The sequence below is a fragment of the Sinohyriopsis cumingii genome, chromosome 1 (assembly GCF_028554795.1).
Source record: "Sinohyriopsis cumingii isolate HCF-2022 chromosome 1, ASM2855479v2, whole genome shotgun sequence".
Classification (NCBI taxonomy): domain Eukaryota; kingdom Metazoa; phylum Mollusca; class Bivalvia; order Unionida; family Unionidae; genus Sinohyriopsis; species Sinohyriopsis cumingii.
The window spans coordinates 55,729,578-55,753,932 of NC_142961.1; the positions used below are offsets into that span (position 1 = coordinate 55,729,578).

General features: G+C 35.1%; 1 protein-coding gene across 1 annotated transcript in view; it reads left to right on the top strand.

Annotated features, from left to right (window-relative positions):
• Positions 1 to 24,355, top strand: part of LOC149806904 (ornithine decarboxylase-like) — a 47,559-nt gene that overhangs the window by 18,143 nt on the left and 5,061 nt on the right. The window contains exons 6-11 of the mRNA XM_089959424.1: positions 2,036 to 2,208; positions 2,636 to 2,773; positions 5,623 to 5,788; positions 8,512 to 8,671; positions 20,138 to 20,268; positions 21,371 to 21,582. Coding sequence (XP_089815550.1) covers positions 2,036 to 2,208; positions 2,636 to 2,773; positions 5,623 to 5,788; positions 8,512 to 8,671; positions 20,138 to 20,268; positions 21,371 to 21,582 — 980 coding nt within the window. The remainder of the gene's footprint in view (positions 1 to 2,035; positions 2,209 to 2,635; positions 2,774 to 5,622; positions 5,789 to 8,511; positions 8,672 to 20,137; positions 20,269 to 21,370; positions 21,583 to 24,355) is intronic.

Consider the following 24,355-nt stretch of genomic DNA (forward strand, 5'->3'; position numbering starts at 1 on the left):
GGAGGAGCATGAGGAGAAAAACAGAAAAGGAAAGAAACACGAGTTAACCATGGATGAAGTGAAAGAACTTAAGCCAAAAAGCTGTGTCTTGAAGCTTACATTGCCAGTCTACATGCTTCCTTGGTTCAGAAAGCAGAAGAAGCATATTTAAAAGAACTCATTGTGCTTGTAACAGAGTCAAATGCTGTTAGAAGAAGAGCAGATGAAAAGAATACAGCGGTGGCTTATCTTTCCAAAATGATTGAAGAGAAAATAACAGCAACTATAATAATACATTTAAGGCAGTGTTGGTGTCTGTTAAAGAGAACAATTTATTTTGTATTAAATCTGATGCATAAGTTACATATTTCTAAAATAACGATGAATGCTAACATATCTTCCATATCATTATAAAGCAATTTTAGAAAGTAATTCTACTTTGAATTTCATCATTAAACAATATTGTAGTATTTTGCACTCGTTTTCTCATATAACCTGTATACAAAATGTTAGTGAAAATAGGTCTTGGAAATCTATGTTTGTGGTCTTTGAAAGTTTGGGAAAAGTCTTTGAATTTATCATTCATAGTTCAGTATGAACTCTGAATGATATAAAAAAAGATTTAATTCCTTTGTTTGTCATAGACAAGCTGAACCTTAAAAAATGTTTTTTATGTTCTTGCATTTTTTCCACTCCAATGAGCCTTACGATGAAAGATACAAATCCTAATTTACCAATCACAGCAGCCAATGAGACCTCATGTGGCTGTTGAACTTTCAGCATACACATTACAGGGATGGGACTGGCTTTTAAAAAGTTGTTGCCAAAAGAAAATCAATCTCAATATTTTGTTGCCAATTTTCCAAAAATGTCGGCAGAATAAGTAGTGAATATTTTTCAGAGACTTAATATAATAGGCAATGAAAATTGACAAAGATGGGATAGCTATTACTTTATTGACAACAAGCAATACAGCAATAATATTAGAAAATAAATCATTAAATGACAGTTTTGCACTACTTTCATTATTAAATGTAAAATATGTACTCTCCTACAGTCTTTTTATAATAGAAACATCGGGTATTAGGCAAATCTATATTATGTATATTATTTTCCAAATAATAGGTTTGTAAGAAACTTTATTTAGATAATGACATTTTAATACTAAAACCCTATGATCGTACTTTGCAATCTCAGATAAGTGACGTATAATGCGACTGTCGATTTTACACATTCAGGAATTAAATGACCCCCCCCCCTTTTTTTTTATAAATATTTTTTATGGCTAGCTTTACAAAGTACATCTCCGTCAACCAGGAGTTCAGAAATTTATTTTTGCCACACTTTACATGCTTTGCTTGTTTTGAATGAATTGCTTCCTAATTCCCAGGAATGATCACTGAATACTCTAACATGCACATCAAATAGAATAAATCCGACTTTAAGTACCAAATACCTACAGACAGTTAGAAAACCAGTCTGTTCTCTGCTCACTAAGCCATACAGCAGCTATAAACAGAAATCAAGGTTATAAGTTTTAAAGTAGAAATAGGGCAACTGCTATAAATAGAGCATAATACTGTTAGGAAACTGCTTGCAAGTCTACGGACAAGCATACTCTTATGTCGTAATTTTACCTATATTTTATGTTTGTATTCTGGTTCTACTTCATATGGATGTTACTCTTTGTGACAAGAATTTTGACTATCTGCAGAGCCAGGTAAGTCACAAAAATGTATCTTTTTCATCCATGCTGTAATAATATAGCTTACACTTTTGTACTAATTTGCCACTTATAATAGCAATAATTATGCTTCTGTCTCTAGGCAGGTTGGCATGTATGCATTATTGAAGTACATTAACAAGATGTTCTTACATCATATTGGCTGAACTTATTACCACTATGGTTGCTGTATTGGCCAGATTTAAATCCCAACTTTGTATGCTTCTGCCCTCAAGATCTTGGACTAGTTTGAACATCAGCTTAACAAAAATGTATATTATTGAAGTATTCTGACATCTTCTTTGCTTGCTAAGAGGGTAACTTTTTTTTCAGGCTGAAATTGAGAAGGTCCTGAAACTTGGGGTGCAGCCATCACGTATTATCTACGCCAATCCATGCAAGCAGACTTCCTACATTCGCTATGCTGCCAAACATCATGTCAGTCTCATGACCTTTGACAATGAAGGTGAATTGCACAAGGTCAAGAACAGCTATCCAGACGCAAAGTAAGTTTATTTTTAACTTGACTACTAAGACAAGACAGTTTTTCAGCTCTCTTGGTGATAACGGTAATGATGGTTTATGGTTTGGTGTTGCCTCCATTGTCAAGTGTTGGTCGCCAAATAGTTTAAATTTCTCAGGAAAAGAACATCTTGACTCTAAAGGCTTTAAATTAGTATGAATATTATGTGGATTGACCTTCATTTATGACTACCATTACTAAAGAAACTTTTAATTATGTTTTCCAGCTTAACAATAGCAGTTATTGATATTTTGTTACACCTTACTGATAACGTCTATCTTATGAAAAAATCAAGTGCCTTACTGAGATTTAGTCAGGTTGGTAGGTCTGTACATGATAGCATTTCAGCATGTTACTTGTTTGCATGTCATTTTGATGCATACATTACTACATTGTTTGCAACTTTTCAGACTTGTGCTGAGGATTCTTCCTCCAAACAACTTCAAGGTCCAGTGTGAACTGGGCATGAAGTTTGGCTGCCAACCATCCAAGGCACGTCCACTCCTCGAGGCTGCTCGAAACCTGGGATTGGATGTCGTAGGTGTCAGGTTAGTATGAGAATGGTTCCAATGATATACTTGTAACTCCATCGCAGTCCAAGGAAATGGTTATTTAAAAAAAGAATGGGTGCTTGTCTCATGAGTTAAGAATTCAAAATTGAAATTTATGAAGCTTCATTTTCTCCCAAAAGAATATTTTTCTAGAAAGGGAGGGCATCAAAACGTTGAAAAATTTATATGCACTTGTCCAGTATAGGAAGGTTCTTTACTCTAATTTCATGAAGACTTAAAATCTTTCCCCAATCATACTTGAAGAGTATTACTCGCTCTTTTAATTGCCAAATTAAAAAACTTTTGTTCCTCGATTTTGTCTTAACCCTTAAAGTGCTAGTTGCTATTGAGCATGTGGTACCTGAAAAAAATTAAAATGGCTGATGCTGAATACAATGGTGATTTCTATCAACAAAGACTGAATTCTGATGGTGATGACGACAATGATTTTGAAGCATTTGAGGAGGATGAAATTATTGGAGCTGGCGAAGTGTTGATGGAAATACCCATGAGTGATTTTGAGTCAGGAATTGATGTGGAACTGGAGTTGGATGTACATGCTGGCTGGACACGAAAAGATGGCACGCCTGTCAACTCCCATTCACTGGTACTTCAAAATTAAATGTTGAAATGGCAAATAGTGAACCTCTCGACTACTTAAGACTTTTTTTTGATGACATGTTATTGCATTTGATAGTAGATCAAACAAATCGTTATGCAGATCAGAGAGTTCATGGGGCAGACTTGAAGGAGAACAGTCGCATACAAAAATGGCAGCCTGTCACACCTTGTCAACTAAAACTTTTTCTCAATGATTATAACAATGGGTTTGGTACATAAATCTGATATTCATTCATACTGGGCTACTGATGATGTGATATCAACCCCATACTTCAGCAAAAAAATGAGTAGGGATAGATTTCTGGCTATTTTAAGCAATTTACACCTGGCAGACGAGAACAATCAACGTGACACTTTACACAAGATCCGCCCAATGATTGAAAAACTGAAGCATTTGCTGAGGTTTATTCACCAGATATGAACCTCAGTTTTGATGAAGCTACCTGCCCTTGGAAAGGTGGTCTGAAATTTCGAGTTTATAACCTTGCCAAACCTAACAAGTTTGGCATAAAGCTGTTCCAGGTGTGCGAGGCAAGCAGTGGATATTGTATTGGCTACCACATTTATGCTGGTAAAACAGGTGGAGACCTTGACAGTTATTGTGAAGGACTAGAACTAAACACCGTTGAGCTGAGTAAAACAACAAAAACTGTGATTGGTTTGCTTTGCAAGTTTAGTCTTTTGAATAAAGGACACGGAGTATATATGGATAACTATTACTCATCACCTGAACTTTTTAATGAACTTGAGTTGCTAAATACCTCTGCATGTGGAACCTTGTGAACAAATAGAGTAGTTGTTGCAGAGGCAATGAAGGTTAAAAAAAAAACTAAACCAGGGTGAGTGTATTTTTCGCAGAAAGGACAATTTGCTACTGGTGAAATATCATGACAAACGAGATGTAAATATGATCACAAGTTTTCATGAAGCTAAGGTAGCAGTGATTAGGAAAACAAATTTTGGTACAAACACACCTGTGATGAAACCTACATGTATTGTGGATTATGTGAAAAACATGGGAGGAGTAGATTTAAGTGACCAATTTAACCAGTACAATCATTTTGTAAGGAAATCCCAAAAATGGTGGAGAAAACTATTTTTTTTCCATCTGCTGAATGTATGTATTGTAAATGCCTATCAGTTGTACCTGAAATTCTTACCTGTGCAGAAGAAACTAAGTCACCATGATTTCTGTGTCTCAGTAGTGAAGTCATTGGTTCTGGAAGCAGATGTGTCAGAACCTACTAGGAGAGGACGAAAATTTGCTGGTGAGCAACCTGAACACCTCGTTGGGAGGCATTTCCCTGAATTTATTCCAACTACACCTGGAGCTAAACGAGCACACCCTGCATGTGATTGTGTTGCTTGTAATAAGAAAAGAAAGGTCCGTGAGGGATTCAAAAGAAAGCGAACATCTTTCAGATGTGAGACATGCCAAGTGGCACTTTGTGTACCTGATTGTTTCAGGTTATTCCACACTCGTGTAAATTACCAACAGAGTGAATGTAGTAGTTCAGATGAGCTAGAATAATACCTGAACAGGTAATAAACACAATGGGTGACTCTTTTAAGTGCACAAGTTGACATGAAATATATCAGAATAAACAAGGGAAAAATTTTCATGAACATTTACTACTGACTCTGGGGGTCTAAATTTACCTCTGACATTCATGGATTGCATGTTTACAAAACTGTTACCTTTTCTTTACCTGTGATTTTCACAATTTAGATATAACATTGTGACAGACATAACATGTACGTGTACATGGTTGAACTACAAAAGAATATAACATTTCTTGGATATATTGGAGCTTTTTCATTAATAAACAAACAAAAATACAGATGAAGTACAGTCAAAACTTGTAATTTTACCTGTATTTGCACCTGTACATGCAAATATGTTGAACTTTGCATGTACCTTGATGCTAATCTTAAAGTTTATACATCCACCATCATTTTTCATATAGGGTTTGTGTATCTATTGTGTATATTTATTGAAATGCATGCAGTTTAAAAACTGTGCAGTTTTCTTCCTTTTTTTTCCTCAAACAATTCAGCACTGAGGGATCTTGTGCTGTAAAACAATATAGCACTTTAAGGGTTAATGATCACTTTGTGTGCATCGTGTCCAATAAGCATAGTTGTGAAGTGCAAGACAGACATAGCAGGGATAATAGCTTATAGTTTATGATGCAAGGTATTGATATGTGTAATCTTTGTTTCAGTTTCCATGTAGGAAGTGGTTGTCGGGAAGCCAGAGCGTTTGCAGTAGCCATCCAGCAAGCCCGTCAGGTGTTTGACATTGGGCTCGATCTTGGTTTCAACATGAACCTTCTGGATATTGGGGGTGGATTTCCAGGTCAGAGATCAGCCCCCATCTCATTTGATGAGGTAGGACATCTGAAATAGAGAGAATTAAAGCAAGAATTTTTTTTTTAGTGTGTCCAACTTGTCTCGATATTATTTTTTCATGCATGAACAGCTGTTTCCAAGACAAACTTGTACTGCTTGGCTGACCAAAGAGAGTCTTGTTTTATAGTATTTTCTGCTGTCCATTAGTAGTGAAATTATATTGTCACAATATTAAGATCGACAATTATTACGTTTTAAGTCCATGATGATGTAAATTATAAGACAGATTGAAGTGAGCAGGATACTATAATCTATTTCAAACATAAATTTTGAGGATAACCATGTATACATGCTTTTTAAGATTTTGTTAAACTGCACCAAACAGGTGATAACAATTTTAAAATAATACTTGGTGCACTATATTTGTTCAGATTAAAAGGTAAACCTATGTATAAAGGCTAATTATGCCATAGCATAGGTTGCTGCTGTTTGATTCTGTTTAAGTGGCCTGGATAATGCGGCAATAATTAAAATTCCTTTCCACCTCTGTGATCCCAGGTTTGATTCCCGCATAGTTCATACAAACTTGAAAAATTCTTGAATTTAGGGGCTGCATAGGGAAAAAAGTTGGTTTTATCTTTGAAACGTCCATGAGTTTATTTGAGGGCACTCAGAAAGTTCAAACTGAACAAGATTTAACTTTTTACATTTACAAATATTTTCTTTCTAAACAAAAAAAAAATTTGTACAATTGGGTGGATCAAATGACACAACATGGTTAGTTGCCAGACAGAGCATCCCTTTGCTGCAAGTTTTATAGGTCTTCTAGCCATAGTCAAGAGCATATTGGATTGTCTTTCATTCTTAGTCCACTTATTAGAACAAGTTGTCTCTACTTCATATCAGCTACTTGGCAGATTGCCTTGAAGCTTTACAGGATGGTCAAAATGAAAATGGTGCCGCTTGGACATCCAATATGGCACCAGCAGCTATCTTTAAAATCGAACGCTACTCCTCTTGAATGGATGGTCATATCAGCATCGGGTTTTACGGTGAAATACTTCCTGTTGGTCCAAAATATAAATGATGACCATACTTGATGATTCCAATGAAACTTGACATGTTCATTCCAGGGCAGAGTTTGTCCTGATTGAAAATGGTGTGGCTAATAAGACTTCTACAATAGCCACCACATTAGCCATCTCGAAAATAATATTGCTACTTCTCCTGTGATGCCTACTTAGTTCTGAATGAAAATGCTGCCGATATCTTAGCCACCAGTAGCCATTTTGAGGTTCTTGTTGTCACTGATTCATGAGTGGGAAGTCTTGTCTACTTAGTGAGTTTTCACCAGAAGACTTGTTACGATGTTCGAATAACTGGTATGGCCACCTTGCCTCTTTGTCATGGTTTCCTGAATGGAAAGTCATATCAATTTTTGCGAGTTTTCACTAGAAGACTTGTTATAGTTGCTCATTGGTCCTGAATGAAAATAACCACCATGGCATCTTGTCATGGTTCCCTGAACAGTAAGTTGTATCAACAGAACTGTCACCAGAAGACTTTCTGTGATTGCCCATTGGTCCTTAATGAAAATGGAGTTGCTTGTATATCCAGTATGACCACCACCGCTCCCATTTTGAAAATCTTCTTGTTACTCCTCAGAATGGAAATTGTAGGACTTGTTGTGGTGTGTAGATCTTTAATATAAAAATTGTCAATCTGATATGCAATATGGCTACTGCATTGGTCTGTTTTGATAATCTGGAATTTCTGAAATTTGTTTTTAGACAGAAAAGGATCAGTGTATTGACCATCAGCAAAGGTGTCAAATGTTGTGGGTTGTGATAGCTTCATTATTGCAAGTATGTGGGTGTTCCACAAAATACTTGGTCTAATCATTTGCCTTTGAAATTTTAAAGAACTTTATCATTTGAAAATGTCTTCTGTTGAATCTAAAGGCACCTCAATAGACCTGCCAACCCTTAGGATTTTGCCAGAAGTGACTCTTAAAATACGAACTTGTGTAATAAAAGCAAAAACTATGGAAAATCAGACAATTGACTCATCCATGTTTGATTTGGATCAGTGTTTCATATTAGAATTGGTCGAGCTAGTCATGGAACCAGACCATCTTTACAGCAGTACCTCAGGCACTCTAAACTGCTCATGTTTTTTTTATATAAAAAATGCACCTATCTTTCATTTTCTGCATGATCAAATTGCTTATTATATAATTTTTAAAAATTGCATCCAGCAAGCAATGCATGTTGAAAACAAAATGGAAAGTTAGCCTCTTTTGTTAATAATCAGCACAGAAAAATAATAAAGAATACTCAAGGTTCTTGTGAATAAAAGCAGGAAGGGACTCGATTAAGTTTATTGAATATCGTCAATTTGAGTATGTCTCATGGCAGGAGATATGATTGCCTTCATGTGAAACATAAAATTTCCAAGAATTATGTTGAGAGATACCAACAACCCTTTGAGCTGCGTATGGTTTGGAACTGGAGTTTCTGTACAACTGACGCTACATGTTTAGAATACCGAACTTTTAAATACATTTTCCAGCTTCACAATTGTAGTTTTGTACGAGTTGGCAGGTTTGAAATACCTTGATTGGTTTGATGGTTGTGTTCAGAATCAAACTTGTTGACAGTTTGGGTGGTCATAGTAATGGCTTAATCCTACATAGTGATATGTATCTCCCCCCCCCCCCCCCACTGCAGTATATTTGAAATCTTTCCTGAATTTCCTTCCAGATTGTAGAGGTTCTGAATGAGGCCCTGGAGCTTCATTTTCCATCCCATGAAGGTGTCAGAATCATAGCTGAGCCAGGACGCTACATGGTTGCTTCAGCCTTCACCTTGGGTGCCAATGTTATTGCCAAACGCGTGGTTGCCAGAGACCAACATGGAGAAAGTAAGAATACCCTTTTGAAAATCTTTTCAAGTGCACATAATATTGTATGTAGCTTTATATGTATCTGTAGGTAAATGATTAATATATAATGTCATAAATATAGCCAAGATTATGGAATAATTGTACAGAACCAGTGAATAGAGTAGTTAATGACATTCTACCTTTCCTTCAGTGATGTGGTTATGATAGCATTAGTGGAGCACAGAGTTTTTTTCATGGCTGCTAAAACCCACAATTTTGGATCCACCAAAAGGATTGTTAGAAAAAGTCCTCCATTCGAATGTTCACCAATGAACATGTTTTTTGTAAAAGCCATGTAAGTTTTAGTGCTGAAACAACTACTTAGCCAATCAACCAAAAAATAAGTAGGAACTTAGTTGACTACAGTATATGGGTATGTGCAAGCTTGCCAGTAGCTTCCCATGGGTCAGTGGTTCTTCCAGTTTTACTTGGTTTTTCCTCCATCAGTTTCACTGGCCACCTTGTATAGCTATCATGTGCTGCAAAATGGTGTTTAAACCCAACTAGTGATAACACATATCACCATCATGAGGCATCTTCACTGGATTCAGCGCAACAATATTGGGTGGGGTGATAGATTGTCAGTGTATAGATTTGTGATCTATCCATATTCAGAGTTTTTGTTCACATAATGTCTAGAACATAACAAGATGTATTTAATGGAGCTCAGTAATTGAAAGGGTTGCAACATTTCACAACAGAAGAAAATTGTCATGTTCAAATGACCAATAATCCATGAGATTAGTATAGTCATCAAAATAAAGGACTGTGGACTGCTTTAGTACTTAAAATTGCTATACAACTTTCCATATATTCATGAAGAAAATCTACAATTGCTTCACAGATGCATTTGTACCCTGAAAACGTGGTATGGTTTAGTTGCCAACAGTCTTGAATACATATGTCAACTTCAGACGAGTTCTATATTTGGCCATCATGGCATGTTCATGGGTATGGTACTTGCCTAGACAAGATATAACCTTCAGTGTTACTATGCTGTAAACCAAACCAAATATAAAAATTGTAAAGAAATTGTTGAAAGGTTTACATTTTTAAGTGACCAACATTTTTCTAAACAAGAAAACCTCCCCAAGAGTTGAATGCATTTCACAAGAGCTGAATACTTCCAATCCAGTACTATTACTTATCTATAAGTATTTGATACAGGAAGAAGTGCATGAAGAATGATAGTTGTAGACAGAGTGATAATAGTATAATTGTTACATAACATTTTAAATTTAAATTATTGGCTTTTAGTTATAGAAATGACTAGGCTGGCCTTGAGAAATCCTGGTGCAAAGTCCTCGAAATTTGTCATGTAATTCCTGTACAACTATTATGCAACTTCTCATTGTGCCTGCAATATTGCAACTGCAATTGACCTCTATGGAAAAGTTTTGCAATGTCCTGTGGTGGTATCCAGGAGCCATTAGTTTTGCTATTAGTGAATGTTTGTTCATTGCAGTAAGTTTTACTTTGAAATGGAAGATGTGAACATGTTTTGTTGCTGCAGTCTTCTCAGCATTGGATGCATTTTTAGGCATATGTTTCAGAGTCTAGCTAAGTCTAACATGGTATTTGGGCATGTTTTTTTTTTTATTTTAAAAAATTATAGCAGGGATTATTTGACTGGGTATAAGCAATAGTTGTTTCAGCACTAGAAAATAAATGCATTCCTTGGATTCAGTTCAAGTTTATGCAGCACAAGTTAAAAACTGGTTAGAATGCTAGTAGTCCTAAAGTGTAAGGCATCCATCCTGATGTTTATGATATGTAGATGTGATGTCCAACTTTACTGCAACAGTATTGTGTAGCAAAAATGACAAGCATATTAGTGTTAACTATAGCAATTAGATAGCATCGTTTCATGAAAGAAACTTAATCCTACTTCACACGACTTCGGCATCCTTTGGCTACGATCATTGCATTTTATTTTTTTTAAACGAGGATTTAAACAGATGTTGATCCCTGCCAGATGTGCAGTACTTCATTGGTGTTGTCAATAAACTTCTTTGTTTTATATTGCTGCTAGAATCCTGAATTGGATAATTTATATTATCTGATTCTGAACACAATTTATGTTGTGGTCAGGTTGGTTATATCATTTAGATGCTGGTGTCTGCTTATTTTGGATATTCCTAAGGTGTTATTTTCTTCTTAAAATTTCCTTTTAGTCTCACCTATGTATTGTTTGCCACAGAAGTGGCAGGTGAGTAAATAAATTGTGTAGTACAGTGACATCTTAACTTGGAAGTAAATTTAATGGTTGTAAATGTGCTTTTAAATATTTGATTTATCCATTTTGATGCAGATGGTGCAATTAAGTTTTGTAATGCAGTAATTTTTTGTGAATGATTGTGGAACCCAGGTGTTTACATACATAGTGGCATAGTTAAAAACATGTTCTTTGTGCAAAAATGAGAGGACATTGGAAAGTATCAGGTTGACAGTTGGCCTGAGATCTAATTACAGGTTGTAGAAGATAATTATCTTATGTAAAAATTGACAGTATTACACTACTAGATTTATTAACCTTCAGAGTAGGTTCAGTAGCTCTGAATGGTTTTTATATCTTGGTTTTATTTAAGCTTCAGTTAGAGATTGTGGAGGATTGTCTTTGGAAGAGATCTTCAACTTAGTACACCTTGGTAAAGATATGACTGTCCAGACCACAACACAATACTGCTAGAAGCAAGATGTTGCATCCTCACATGAAAATATCAGGATGTCTTGCATTATAGGACTAAAGTGTTGGGTGACAGAGAACTAGTATGATGAAAAAACATAGGCAAATTTTTAAAAGAATGATTAACCACCTGCCTGTTGTACATCGGGGTTAGAAATAACTGCAGAGTAGCAAGAATCGAATTTTGGCTACCCACATCTTAATTTTGCCACAAACGGCTTAGTGGCATAATATTTTACTTAACAACTGTGAATTCCCTCATGATGCCATCACTTGGTCATGGTGTATGTTGTCTGCTGTGACTTTTTGGTAACAATTACACTGAATTGTGCACACACTCACCAGACCGATATTTTAAGGATACTTTTCGACAATACTAACTGGAGACATGCTGCCAGGCCATGGGATGCTTACCAAAAAAATATCGCAACTTCTCAAAATCAGTGGGGGGAAAGGTCACACATATTGTGGTTTCTGCAATTTGTTGTATCCAATGCATGCTTTTCTTTTTTTAAAGATTAAAAAATAACGGTTTGTCGTATGAAGTATTAGACGATCATTTTTGCCAGTGATCTCGGTCAGGCTATAATAAAGTAGATTTACTGTTTGAATACAGGTATTTGTATGATGGAGATATGTTGCAGAAACCATCAAGGGCTTCCAATTAAATTGTCTTTTGAGGGGTATAGCAAACTGATTCGTTGATCAGCTGTAACTGAATTGTGTAGTGTAACAAGCTGTGAATTTTATGAATGTCTAAACAAAAGATCAACAATTTCTTTACGTTAAGATCGTCAGCTAGTCAGTATTATAGAATAAAAGGAAAGCTCTTGCATTCTAACATGAACTGAAGATGTCACACAAACCAGTGACATGGAAATAGTACCACAGTACTTGGACCTGGAAGCTGAGAAAAGGCACCAAAATTCCAAGACCTAACAAATAGGGAAGAGAAGCAGAGAAGAATATTTACCAGCATAGCAAACTAAATTCTGTATATTTGTCAGAGAAGTAATATAAAGCCATTAAATGCTCCTGTTCGACGTTACCTCTTCTCCCTCCCAGATGTTGTATGGTATCTCCCTCACTAATGAAAATTCCTGGCAGCATCTTTTTAACTGTATTTGTACTTCATTGCAATGATTGCGATTTCTTCTGTATTTTACACCGTGGCAGCCAGGTCTTTTAAAGTGTCACTCTTAATCCAAGAGTTTCCTTGTTGTTTCGTTGGGAAAGGCATTTTGGCTCCCATTTGCTTGGCACGAGATACTCTATACTGAGCTAAAAGTGCTGTTAATATCTGTTGAAATTATGACAGAGAAGTACACTAGTTTTTAAAACCATGTTAAAAAGTCACAAATTCGTTTCTTGCTGCCATGTATTGTGCACTTTATAGGAGGCACAAGTTGTCAAACTTAAGTTTGTATGCTAGAGGAATGTCTGAATCTTTTCACTTCCACACTGGAGGAAAGGTGGCTTTTTTTTACTAGAGTTTCAAATATTTGTTTCTCACACTAATTGTGAGAACTTATATTTGATGCCCATATTTATTGTCTTTTTTTTTTTGGACATGATCCTATGTGAGATATATTTTGAAGAAAGCTGTCACAGGACCTCACTGGAAGCATTGGCTTGGATAGCTCAGGTGATAGATGGCATAACTAGCATTAGGAAGGTCCTGTATTCAAGCCCTCATCCAGTCAAGCCCCCTGTTACACCTGCTGCTGCAAGAAAGATTCCGTGTTTTGACACCTGCAACAAAAGAGGGAAGGTGTCTGGAGAATTAATGGAGGAATAGGAATGTGTTTCTGAAAATGCAGTGGAAGAGAGTAGCAAGTAACAGCTTGGAGTGTCTGCTCAGATAGCTGAACTGGTAGAGTGCCCGGCTAGCGTAAGAGGTCTCAGGTTTGAGCCATGGTCTAGCCGTGTATTTTTTACCCGTTACAAATTTGTTACTCTCATTGAAGATCTTAATACTAAAGTTGATTCATCAGACCATTTTAGAGTAAGAATTATATTCATTCAGTTGTACATGTGCCTAATCATGTTAATTCGTTAATTTCTTTGGTAGAAGTTTTTATGATTTTTACAAAATATTTTTTAAATATTGAAATCAGATGAAACACCTCTGTTGAGGTATAGGGTTTTATTTGTATAAATTAATCATTCTTCCAGGGGGTCTTTAAAGTACATTCAGTGGCAAACATGAAATTCAAGAAAATTTATCCTAAGGGAATAAATTTACAGCAGTTAACAAAATGGGTAACTTGCCTTGCCAAATCACATATGGAACAATTGTTTAACCCAGTAAAATTTACTTTATTGGAAAAGTGTTTATAAAAAATCCATTTATGAAGAACATGTTCATAGCTGCCAACCCTCACAAATTTGGTGTGAATTTCACTTTTTCAGCGATTCACGGATTCACGCCGCAAGCCAAAAATTCACAAATTCTCCAATCAATTTTTAAAAAATCTTTAATAAAATAACCGATTTCCTGTTAGGCACTAGTCATGATATTCGCAGTTGCCAAAACTGTCCGGTACTGCTGGTCACCATATGAGTAGATCTACAGCCGATTAGTACAGTTGGCCCGGTAGCAAGCATTTTAGCCTATTTTGATCTATATGTATGAGTAGTTTTACAAATGCTTTTGAGAGACACCGGGGCCTGACCAGAATTTTGCTCCACGCATGTGTCACCAACACTGATTTGAGTTACCATTCAATTAACAAAATTCAAAAATTGGCCGTGCATTCTACCATTAAACATTGGTATTCATCATGCTTTTTGCACTCAGTGTGCCATCGCAGAGACGATGTGAGGAAGCACGTCGGTTGCAAAAAAACACGTAGAAGTTGGGAAAATTAAGAATTCAGTTTCAGCTCTGGAATATTTTAAGCCATCGGCGGAAGACCTGCATGCTACCAACGCTGAACCATTATTTGTGAGTTTTCTTGTCAAATACAATCTACCTTTATCAGCTGGAGACCATGCTAAACATTTGTTCTGACAAATGTTCCCAGACTCGAAAATCGCTTCCAAATTTTCCTGTGGAAGAACCAAATGTGCTCCAGCTCCTGTGCATTCCTCACAGCAACAGTGACAGCGAAAGAGTATTTTCTCTAGTGAGGAAAAATAAGACAGACTTTAGGGCCTCCTTAGCTGCAGAAAATTTGTCAGCAGTTTTAGTCACAAAGATCAACCAGCAGTCAAGAAGTCTGAACTGGTTAGAAAACAAATTTACAATCAAGCAGTTGAGGAAGTTCAAGTCTGCCACAGTATCATGTCTTGATAAATAAATATTTCTGCATATATGTAGTGTTTTAGTTTTATTTTGCAAACTTGATATAGTGTAGTATTGATGGTCAGAGTGGATGGAGTTATTGTCATGGTATTTTTCACTAATTCATGTCCAAATTCATGAATTTTTATCCCTATTCTCACTAATTGTGAGTCTGGAAGGTTGACAGCTATGCATGTTCATCAGAATTTTGGCAAAACTTTCAGTGCACCACTGAAACGAACAGTCATTTTATGCCCATTGCAAAATGTATCAATGCATTCAAGATACCAAATATCTTTAATATCATAATCTGTGGCACCTGAACTGGAGTTTATATTGCCTGCCTACTGAAGGGGTAGGTACATATATGCCAACCATGACACTTTTAAATTATGCTTTTTTTAACAAATTACATTTTACACTAGACTATATGGATTACACTTATTTAGTGTATTTAAACAAAAATTAAAATAAAGCAATAAAAGTTGTTTTTGTCACTTTTATCGTCTCTAATTCACTCGTATACATTTGAGAATATTCTTAAAAAGGTGACCTGCATATGAATAGTATTTTCCTTACTTGCTATATATAGCAACTGTATATGACCCATTTCCAAGAAAACTGAAGGTTTCTTAAGACGGAACTTTGCTCAACAGATTCATTTTATGAGCTAGTTAGTGAACCATCAAGACATTTAAAGATAATGATACCAGGTGTTAAGTGAAATGCTTCATGATGTGATTTATGGATGTTATATGATGGAAAATGTTTGAGCAGATGGATGTTTTCAAAACTTAAAAACTTGTCAGATAAGAAAAAAAGGACAAGTCAGCACCACTTTACAAATTTAAAAGGATAGAAGAAAAATACAGCACCTGATCATGATCATTGCAGAATTCCACTTCACAATCATGCAGTAGAAGTTGCACCTGTACACTAATTGAAGTGAGTGCTGAATATAAATATTTCAGTGTATTTTGTGTTGCATTCTGGTTCTAAACCATAAGGGGTTGGCCCTTTGTTGGGAGTGTTTTGATGAGATGCAGAATCAGGCTAGTAGTAAAAAATGTTTTTATACATGCTGTAATTCAGGCATGTAATATATAGACTACACATTTTATGCTCAATTTACTCTTCTTTGCCACTTATAATAGCAATAACTAAGGCTTACTGGGGGTGGGGGTTGGCATGTATGTAGGTACTGTAAGTCATTTTTGGTCCATAATCTGATCCATATGAAATTTGTACAGATAAAAGATGTCCCCCTAGCTGCTTTAAATATGGATGGGATCTTTATCCCAGTTGTCTTTTAACAAAGGAAAGCAAACATTAAATATTCGGTGGTTTTCTTCCGCTGTGGTACCTGTGTCTGTGAATTACATAATTTGACTACAAAAAAACTCAGGGATTGTTAACCCTTTACCTCATGCAAGCCCCTTTTGATGCCTGCTGTAAACATGGGCCATTTTTAGCTGGTTTTCGTAGCGCCACCTTCCGGGAAAATCCCCTTTTAGATAACTCATTCATTGCTGTGAAAGATCATTACGTCAGATCACATGGTTGCTGTTTATGCTCTGGTCAAAATCTGGTGTTTAAAATAACTGGGTCGCAGATTTTGTACACTTTTTATGATAAGAATCACAACTATGAAAGCTTTAGTACCTTGGGTAAAGGCTTTGATGTTGATGTAGGCAGCAATTAGTTTTTATAAATTGTCAAATTCAGATGACTTAGTGATGTAGATGCAGACCAAGAACTTGTAAATTTTGAGTATGAGAAATGGCAGCTACGGTTGGTCATGCGACTTCACTGACTTGATGGTGAACGACTTCTCTCAAGATTTTAAAGAACGTAAAAAATTATTCTGTGAAAAATAATTAGTTTGTAACAATCGGACTTTACTCTTAAATTTTTCCATACATGTGTACCAAAAATGTGAAATGGTTAAAATTGCTGTTAAATGTAACATACACTACACTGCTTAACATTTAACAGGCAGGCCTATGTGTGTGGAGTCGAATTAGGTAGCACACCGCACTGGGTAACTTTGCTACATGTGTATTGGAGGGCTAAAATGCCATACACTCTGAGGTAAAAGGTTAATAGAGGCTGTTTACTCAAGAATACAGAAAACTTTGTACCAGATGTGAGACAGCAGTCAAACTGTTAATTTATAATTTGATTTGCAAACAATTGGAGCAGCTATAGTCTATCATCGTGACCGATTTTCATAATCCACAAAATGCATATTAATAAGTTTAAAGATGAATGAAAATCTGTACATTATAGCTCGTCTGTCTGTCCGTTTCTTGCACATATGTATGAATAGTGACCAGAAAAATGTACTCGTCAGCTTCAAGAAACCTGAGAACGATAAAAATGAGATGGAGCAAAATGGAAGCAACCAGTTGAAATAAAAGTATTTAAAAAGAAATTGCTTTCTGGGTTATTTTTAAACTAATTCAGATCTTATAGACAACGGTTTAAGTTATTATATATTTAAAAAAAACATGACAGATGGGAATAAAGAAATAGTGCTTGAGACAGAAGGAAGAAATAATTTTTTTATATTTATATAAATTAAAACCCCCAAAATAGTGCTCTGTGAGGCTCAGCTGCTGATTTAACATTTTGTGATTTGTAGTCGTCTGTCTACTACACCGGCTTTATAAAATGTCAAAAGGCAAATTGATATATAGTTGGTGTGTTGCTGTGTGAGGTTCCTTTCGGTAATATCATTTGTCACTCAAATTCTCTTTGCTTTTAGAAGAAAAACTTTTACGTGTCTCTGCATTAAAATTCATACCTTAATATTATCTTTTTTCAATAAATACTTTTTTCAGACCTAATGCAATCAATTTTATATTGGTTTGTCAGTCTGCTGGAGACTAAAATCATCTCCATTTGGTTTTGTTTTTAGGCTTATTTTGTCTCTATTGCAGAAGATACTGTAAAGTTGAGTATTGAAGTAATTCATCAGAAGGGGAAACAAATGAATAATAATTCTAACACATTGCATTTTTATTTTGTTAAGTGCTGATGTCAGTCCTTTCATACCCACTATGTACATGATTCATGTTATTATTTCATACTCCAAAGAGGTTTGCCAGGGTTCAAATTTGAAGTTGTGCAAAGGAAGAATATAGTTACAAAATGAATAATAAATGCTACTTAAAACGGTCATGGTAAGGAAATGATACATGGCAATCAGTTTCATCATGTTTGTAAAATTTTACTTTTTTTTATTGTTGTTGTGGGTCAACTTTCTTCATGTACCTGTTCTGTACTAGCTTCACTGCTTTCCAATACTCAGAACTGTACTAAAAATATACCAATATGCAATCAGAAAAAAGACAAAAGCATATGAATAATATTTAAATGTAATTTTTTAGGGGTGGGGGCATGCATTTTTGTTAACTTGTTGAAGTTTAGGCTCATGGTGACTGACATGAAGGGATTAGCTACGAATATAGTTTGTGTTAAATTTTGTTTTCATTCAGGAGTAGTGGAAACAAGAATATGTATGAATTTATTCATGTTTGGAATGTTTTAAAAATGTCTTCTTTCAAAAAAATGTATTAGATTGTGTTGATAGTTTTTAAAGTCTTTCAAGATGCAAAAATAGTGCAATTTTTTTTAATGAACATGCACACATTTAGTGACAAAGTTGAATGCTTATTTCAGTGTTTCACTGACCCATACGTACAGTAAATGTAGTCACTGTGGTATAACCATCACAAATGCTGTTAGTCACTTAAATATTGTTGCTAATCATGTGGTCCAACATCAGCCTGTATCCAATCTTGTCCTGTATATTTTGACAGAATGATTATAAATTATGCAACTACTTTAGTCTCCATGCAGTCCTTAAAATTTTGGAAAACATTCTTATAACAAAGTCCTCATTTATAATGCTGGTTATTTCATAACAATGTTTTGTGTGAAAACGTCTAAATTGTAGCAGAACATCAGTTTGGATATGTTAAATACTTGATCATTATAGAGATAACAGTGAACACTAACAGACTCTAGTTCTTATTTTTCACATGGTCCACAACTGGCAAAACCTTATTCTAGGTTATTTACACGTACCTTTAAATTCTTTAAAAATATTAAATGGGTTGTCACATGTTACTACCAGAATTTGTTATGCAGAATGGTTATTTTACAGCCAAATGTGACATCATGATGCGTAAAAGCAGACGTGCCAACCCTTTTGATTTTGACCATGTCTTACAAAAATAACCTTTAAAATTTTGGAATAATAGCATAAAATAAGATTGTGGTGGTACAATTCAGATCATGGCTTGTTCATGTTTGATTTGGATCCAGGTTTCTTGTTGGATTTAATGAAGGTTGTAAGGGGATATGACTAATTTTATCTGATAGCTGTATGATCAAGCTGCTGAGCATAGAATTTTCAAAAAAATGGCGTACATGTTCACTAGGAAAGGGACAATATGCCTCATAAAAACATGGAAATAGCATAAAAGATCTGAAACAGAATATTCTGATTATTGTGGGGGGGAGGAGGGAGGGAAACAACTACGTTTATTGGACTTGTTGATCAGAGTGCCTTGTGGCAGGTGACATTATTGGCATCACCATGTGAAATTGAAAAATAGCCAAAAAGTTAAAATCTAGTTGAGATAGCCAGAAGCCATTGTGCTTCATAGGGTTTGGAACTGCAGTTTGTGAAGCTGTGCTGGGTTTTGTTAAGGTCCAAATGTACTTTACAAACATTTTAGTTGAACATAATGAATAGTGCGAACTGTGTGACTGGATCAGTCTCTGATCACTTTTTAAATACATCCAACTTAACAATAGCAGATATTTTGATGCATCTTAATGCAAATTATTGACTTTCATACTGAAAAGACCTTGTTGGAGTTGGCAGGTCTGCGTATGAGGTAATTTCTAAATAATTTTCAAGCATTGATTGCAATTTAAAGATTTAAAATTTTTTACAAATGTTTTGCCCATGCTGTGCTGTTCTTAAACTTTCTTTTGTAATGTTGGGGCTAGAAAGAGGCCTGTATAGTACCTACCCCTTCAAATGATTAAAGCAAATGCAAAGATTATAATCAATGTTCTGGTGATAAAATGCATCTTCAATAATGGCAGTCATGGGGTTGAACAATTTAGGTGCTTATGTGAGATGATAAAAGGTAAATTAAGTGAAGAGATTTGGAAGGAATGCAAGTAACTGAAAGAGTGGGTTGCAGTTTTAAGATGGTTTCTGTAATGGAAAGAAATTATGTTTACTAAATTCATTAAATGATATATTTAAAAACAATTATGATAGATTTTGAATCTGTTTACATTAAAAGTTAAAAAATTAAATCTTAATATCCTAATTCAGATGAAAACAAATTTTAGTTAAATTAGATTTATGCCAAGTAAATGTAATTATATTTATTGAGAAAAGTTCCTTCAGCACTGATCCTGATTATGAATAAATTGTTTCTTTCAGAAGGAGAACCTATCGTTCTTTCAAGTGCCTCAGATGAGCCTGCCATGATGTACTACATTAATGATGGGGTGTATGGATCATTCAATTGCCTTCTGTATGACCATGCTCATGTTGAGGTCTCTCTTCCAGGGGTAGGTTGACATCACAGATGAATTGGGATATAGATAGGATACCAGTGATATGTGAATACTGTAATATTAGTACAGTGCACAATGTTCTTTTAAAATATATTTGCTTTGAATTAAACAGAAAAATGATTTTTGTTTGCAAGACGTAGGTCTAGAACAAACTTGAAAAACAAATGTTCAAAAATTTGAAATTTATTTTGGTGTCATCAAAAATATAATTGGGGCATGCAAATATAATTACAAAATTGCATACCAAATTTAATTTCGTCTGCTTTAGAGTTTATTTTGCTAAATTTTGTAATTGGTTTTTGTCTCATAGAACAGAAACTAAAAAGAAAATGTAGAATTATAAATTGTGGTATTAACCTGGAAATCAAATAAGGCCACCACATACAAACACATGACTTTCAAATTTTTGTTTTTGTTTTCAGTCATATTAGGGTATATTTTTCGAATGTTAGAAGCAAAATAACTCTTTCCCCACCCCCACCCCTTCTGCTACTATAGTTGTGACATTGAGCGATGTACAAAAAAATTCATTTATGGTTCTTTTTTCTTGGGCAATGACTGCCAGCATATTTTTTGTTGCCAATCACCACATGAGCCACATATGCCACCATAAAAAAGTTGAAGAAAAAATGAAATTTTCTCTTCAGCCACTATATTGATCTATGATGATTTCAGATCTAAACATTAGTTGATATTTCCTATCAATAACAGGAGTAAAGTATCGTCTTTCATTAGGCTACACGTGTTGGGTACAGTTTTTGGCTATACTGGTCATTGACCGGAAGAGCTTATAAATGATCTGTTGGCTATTGTCTGTCCATTCATTAGCACAGCTTTAATATGATAAATTATAATGGCACTTTTTAATTGTATATGAAACCGAAACAATAATGACTTGTTGCAGTAATTTTTTTTTTTTTTTAGTTCTTTCAGTTGTATATTTTAGAAATGTTGATGGAAATGTGGTAAACTTGGTATAGAAGTGTACAAATTTGAAGATTGTACATAGTCTTTAAAATAATAAAATAGACCAAAGGAAAAGTTGTCAAACAAAATGCTTTGCAATTAGAACTTAATTTGTTTCTGTTCACAACAGGAACCAGAGATGGACCTTACATACGAGTGCAGCCTGTGGGGTCCGACCTGTGATGGCCTAGATTGCATCCTGTCAAAGACCCATCTTCCGGAGCTGAAAATTGGAGACTGGCTGTATTTCCTGGACATGGGTGCATACACCATGGCTGCTGCCTCAACCTTCAATGGGATGCCACCACCAATTCGCTATTACTACTGCCTTGCTGATGATTGGTAAGGAGAAGCCATTTCTCAAATGAATGTTATCTTTAAGGACATTAGAAATGGTGTCGAGGTGCAATAGTTAGCTACTACAAAATGGTTCAATGTAGTCAAGTGTACGACGTACCTGAGAACTTGTTCCTGCGTTGTTGGGCACATTCAGTACAAAATTTTATTGAGGTGTATTTTACGAGAAACCCAAATTTTGATTGTGACACTACGTAAACCAAACTTTCACCAACCACAATTGATCATAATGTTTTTAGTCACTTGCAGCACCTGTTAATCTCAGGGTTCCCACGCTACCGGGAAATCGTGAAAAAGTCTGGTGAAATGATATTCAAAAAAAATTGCAACCATGAACAGTCCCAGGACTAGATTTCGCAAATATTGATGAAAGTTGGGAAAACCCCAGGAATTTTCCACCACCACATGACACCCGAAACAATGACATAACTAAACTGATCGGGAGTTAAATTTATGGAGTTCTAATCAGAATATTCAGAGGGTGCAGTATGTATCGTTTGGGTGCTTGCAGTAAACGTATAGCTGAGTCAATCCAAACGACCAGTGGAATAGATTCGTCTAGTAGACTTTTATTTTCAAAGTCAGCTCTTTCCATAACATGGAAGTTATGAAAACCAATCTAGCATCAAAAGAGGCCAACATGGTGGCAAAGCGTAGCTGCTTACCGGATGGCCTAGCAAACTTCAAACATTTCTAGATAGAGTGATACATGCATGAAATCGATATGAAAATTACTTATTTTCTCCAAAATTGTGAGTATTAAAATCGTTATGTCTTTAATCTGCTGAAAGACAAGATTAAACCACGTCGTTGATGAAATGTGACCGGGTGCTCGCGATTTGCATTGCTAGTTGCATGAGCGCTGTACACAAATCTAACAACCCACCTTTTCAAATTGTTGTAGAGGAAAAAATATAAAAAATATTAAATGAAAGTAGTATTCTGGTGGTAATAAGAATACAAAAACGAAACAACACAAAAGTTTTCCATCTTTATATATTCTGAGGACAATTTGTGGAGTTCTGTTGCATCATGGGACAACCGCGTTGACATGTACTCCATGCTTGATATATCCGACTGGCCAGATTGCTGGTTTTTACAAAATGTATCTGACTTTCATTTAATATAATTGAATTTCTCTACAACAACATTAAAATGGAGTTTGTTGATATGACGTGACTAATAGACTTCCAATGTTGTTGAGATTCGTGAAGTGACTAGTAATGCAAATGGCGAGTACCAGGGCAGGTTTCATCAGTGCTGTAGTTTGGTCTAGTTGTCAGCAGAATAAAGACATAACAAGGAAATAAATCGTTTTTCTATCGATTTCATGCAGCTATAAGTTACTGCAGCATGGGGGCGAATTCCAAATTTTCGATATGCAATTGCAACGACCCCACACTCCAACCTAAATGTCCAAATATGAAAAATGGGGTGGGAATATTTGGAGGAAACATGGATTAGAAAATTGCCGAATCTCAAAGCTGAAATGAGAAATTGTCATCCCTTGTATTATATATTGAAAACTATTCGAGCCCCTGTATCAATACTGGTTTGGGGACTGGTTTAACGTATTACAAGAAAAGTTGATTTTACAGAAAATTCAGTCCTTTTTTATACAACATTATATAATTTTGAAAGTCTTTTGTCAAAATTTAAATCGACCCTTTTGAAAATAATTTTTAAATGAAGGATTTTGAACCAGCTCTTAAGGAGCTTAGGGTGTTTGATAAATCTTGCTTGGGATTTTATTGGCACAGATAAATTCAGGGTTAAACTCTGCTACAAGACAAGATTCTAATTATTTGTGTTTATTTTTTTAATACTGTAATAGGAAATGTTTACTTTCTGTAAGATGCATATATATTTTGCTATATAATTCTTTGGAATTAAAGGTTTGAAAGGAAAGGAAAATCATGTATGGTCATTATGTTGTTCCCACTTAGCAACATAATGCAGGTCAGCAAAATAAAGTTAGAATTTTTATTTTGTACATTGAAATGACTTTCATGTCACTTTAATGGAATATATTCAAACTTGTTTCATGTGACACATTTTGTGGTTTAGTACATGATCATTTTTTCTGGCTTTGATGTTTTGGAGAGTCTTAGAGAACCATCTTTAGGTTTAGAAAGTGCATGTTTTATAATCTAAAATGTTCTTTAATCCCATTCAGTAATGGTCACATATGAACCTTGAAAAAAAATTAATTTCTTCTTGGAAAAACCAGGAAATGACCTGGAAATTTATCATTAGAAAAGCTTGGGAACCATGTACTCTTGATTCTTTAGTTCTAATGACACTATCTGATTTTGTGTTGGCATCATTGAATGTAGAAATGGAGCAGTTTTATATAGTCAGAATTGGAACAATGTTTAGTGTTATAGTCCAGTTGAAACAGTTAAGTCTTTTATAAAGAATCATGGTTTCTGCTTTCCTTGTATTTTATAATTGACAATTCTGCAGAATTTATTGTAAATTTGTACCAAACTTTAGTATTAAAGGTGGGCCAGTTCAGTAGACTTACTGGCCAGCCAAAAATATATTCATCCCATCTACAAAGGTAAAGATGGTGGGTTGTGTAAGATAGTCATATCCCAAGGTGATGGTTATGATGAGAAACTTTACAGCACTAATTTGTCTGTGTCCTTTGTATAATGAAACCAATATTTTAATTAAACTTGCTCAGTTATATATGATGTATAGGTTGGTGAAAGTACACCAGTCATGCCCCATTTTGACACAGCCTCCCTTAGCC